Source organism: Montipora capricornis, chromosome 13 (assembly GCF_036669925.1).
Source record: "Montipora capricornis isolate CH-2021 chromosome 13, ASM3666992v2, whole genome shotgun sequence".
Classification (NCBI taxonomy): Eukaryota; Metazoa; Cnidaria; class Anthozoa; order Scleractinia; family Acroporidae; genus Montipora; species Montipora capricornis.
In genome coordinates, this window is record NC_090895.1 from 34,006,202 (window position 1) to 34,008,701 (window position 2,500).

The following is a 2,500-nucleotide window of genomic DNA, read 5'->3' on the forward strand; positions in this document are numbered from 1 at the left end:
CTCTGTCTAACGCCAGACTATTTTACTCGTCAATGGGGAACCCCTGGGAATCAATGGGTTAATCTAAGTACCCAGTTACCAGAGCATGGATAGCACCTGGGTAGCCTCTTGTGCGAAGGACTTTCTGATATGTCTAATATTGCTTCAATATTAGGAATAAAAAGCTGAATTGCATGTTTACTGATATGAACTATATTTCAATTTGACATTCGTATACTTTTTTTGTTTTTAACAGAGATTTCTAGTTCCAGTACAAAGAAATAATACCACTAATTTGTATAACAAATTGCTTTTTCACTGCTCCAGATAGGAGGGTCAAAAACCAGACAAAGCTGGACATTTGACCAATAATTATTAACATATCTCTCAGAGGCTGGCTTGCTGCTTTCATTTTGAGGTGCAGAGGGATGGCGCAGTGGTGAGAGCACTCGCCTCCCACCAACATAGCCCAGGTTTGATTCCCAGACTCAGCGTCACATATGGGTTGAGCTTGTTGGTTCTCTACTCCAGTTTCCCCTCTCCTCAAAAACAAACATTTGACCTGATTTGCATTAATTGTTAATTTCAGTTTACAGTGTCCCCAATTAGTGCTCCAGGGCTAGAACGACTAGACATTTAAATACAGTTCCTTTCCTTTCCTTTCCTTTTCCCTGTACGAGTATTGCTCCCCAAATGTTTATAGCACACTGGATTAGGTCTTTGAAGCACATATCAGAAAGGTAAGATGAGGCTGATATTTTTAAGCACATATAGCACCAGTCAGTGTTTAAGCCACAGAGTGTTCTAACTATTTTTTTTGTTCGTCTGAGGCTGAAGGTGGGTCAAATAAAAACATAAGTGGCCTTACTCATGATGAGTGGTAATTAAATATGTTTGGTTTATGGCAGGCTTAAAATTCCCCGGATGGTTGCCTTAGCAATATAAAATTGTATAATGAAAGTATCCCATTGCTGTTATTCCGCTTTGCATAAAAAAATAGGGAATAAATCTTTGTGCCTTTACATGTAGATTGTGTTCCATAACTCGAAAACTAATCTTTGAGTTTGTCTTGTTTCTTTAGATCTTTCAGTTTTCCCGAGAATGTTTTGACTGATTTCATGACATCTTGCATTTTCCAACATGGTTCACGGAAAACTTGCTTTCCAGTCTGTTGGTCTTTAGTAACATAAAGTACAGATTTATTCCGCATGAGCATTTGAAAGGGATTCGATCTAGAGACTGAAATGAATCGTACAACTTCATAATTATAAATCAAAGGAGTTTCAAGGATATATTGTATGTACTTTTTTTCCGCCAGTTAAATGAAAATGTCTTCACAAATACATGAATCTAACCTTAACGCTGAGAAAGTCTAAAATAGGTATTAGTCTCTTTGCTTCCCATCAATCTGATTAGCACAGTCAGTTGGGAAGGTTATGGAAATCTGTATGATGTTTTGTTGCGCTTCTTCGAGCCAGATTACGCGAAGAGAACATTCAATGAAATCTACATGCACGGTTCAATGCGCTCAAACAGAAAAGATAAGGAAATTTACTTACGCTCTCTTATGATATCTTTAAAGTAGTGACTCTCGACGCGATCTCTTACTTCGAGTTTTCTCAAAATTGTTTTTCTCCATTTTCGTTCCCCTCCCGCCATCTTGTAGCACTGGCGATGAACGTCCACTTTTGTCCGAGTTACTCTGTGTGTGGTAAAGATTGGTAAAGATGATGGTTCATCATATATTCATCATACATAAAGATGCAATCCAAAGAAAAACATGGCGGATAAGTCTTGTAAACTTCTGGAAGGTGAAGAATTGAACAAATTTGTTGATTGTATGGATACCTTCATCTTCGACTGCGACGGTAATTAAAAAGTCAATTATATTATATAGGACTCTTCCGTTGACACTTACGAAAGATAGCAAAGATTTTAATTTCGTGTTGATATAGGGGTCCTTTGGAATGAGGTAGGAGTCATTGATGGGGCGGTTGAGGTTTTGCAAGAGCTTCGAAAATTGGTAAGAGTGGCTTTGGGAGGAAACTTCTATTACGTCTTTGTGTATAAAAAACAATTTGAAAGAGATTCATTGTGTCGCTATTGCCATATTAACTTACTGGAAGGGTCAGTGTTTTGTTCATTATCGCTAGTTAATGAGAGAGAGAGGGACGGGGTCGGGGTCCGGTTACATAACCAATCTTTTTTTTCCATCTCAATTTAGGAGAAAAAGATCGTGAGACAAAGTTTCGTAGAAGATGAAATGTGATGAAATGAGTTGTCAAGTCAGCCCTATCCACAAATTTTTCGGGCTTCCTCAAAGTACATTTATCCAACTAGAGTTATTTGGAGACAAAAGAGATGAAAAATACATCTTAAGGCTGGTTTTCACCAGCAACGGAGTCGGAGTCAGAGTCGTAAACAGAAGCGCAGAGCGATACACAAAATACCGATTCCGCTTATGACTCTTGTCGCTTACGATCCAGTGAAAACTGCATTGTTCAAGTCAGAAGCAGAAGAA

The 2,500-nt window shown here is 38.3% G+C and overlaps 2 protein-coding genes across 2 annotated transcripts in view; one reads left to right on the top strand and one right to left on the bottom strand.

The window, feature by feature from the left end:
* The window catches only part of LOC138028496 (autophagy-related protein 16-1-like), a 20,482-nt gene extending 18,771 nt beyond the window's left edge, over positions 1-1,711 (bottom strand). Inside the window, exon 1 of the mRNA XM_068876051.1 lies at positions 1,539-1,711. Coding sequence (XP_068732152.1) covers positions 1,539-1,638 — 100 coding nt within the window. The 5' untranslated portion in view covers positions 1,639-1,711. The remainder of the gene's footprint in view (positions 1-1,538) is intronic.
* Positions 1,704-2,500, top strand: part of LOC138028499 (glycerol-3-phosphate phosphatase-like) — a 7,447-nt gene continuing 6,650 nt past the window's right edge. Inside the window, exons 1-2 of the mRNA XM_068876055.1 lie at positions 1,704-1,847; positions 1,935-2,002. Coding sequence (XP_068732156.1) covers positions 1,760-1,847; positions 1,935-2,002 — 156 coding nt within the window. The 5' untranslated portion in view covers positions 1,704-1,759. The remainder of the gene's footprint in view (positions 1,848-1,934; positions 2,003-2,500) is intronic.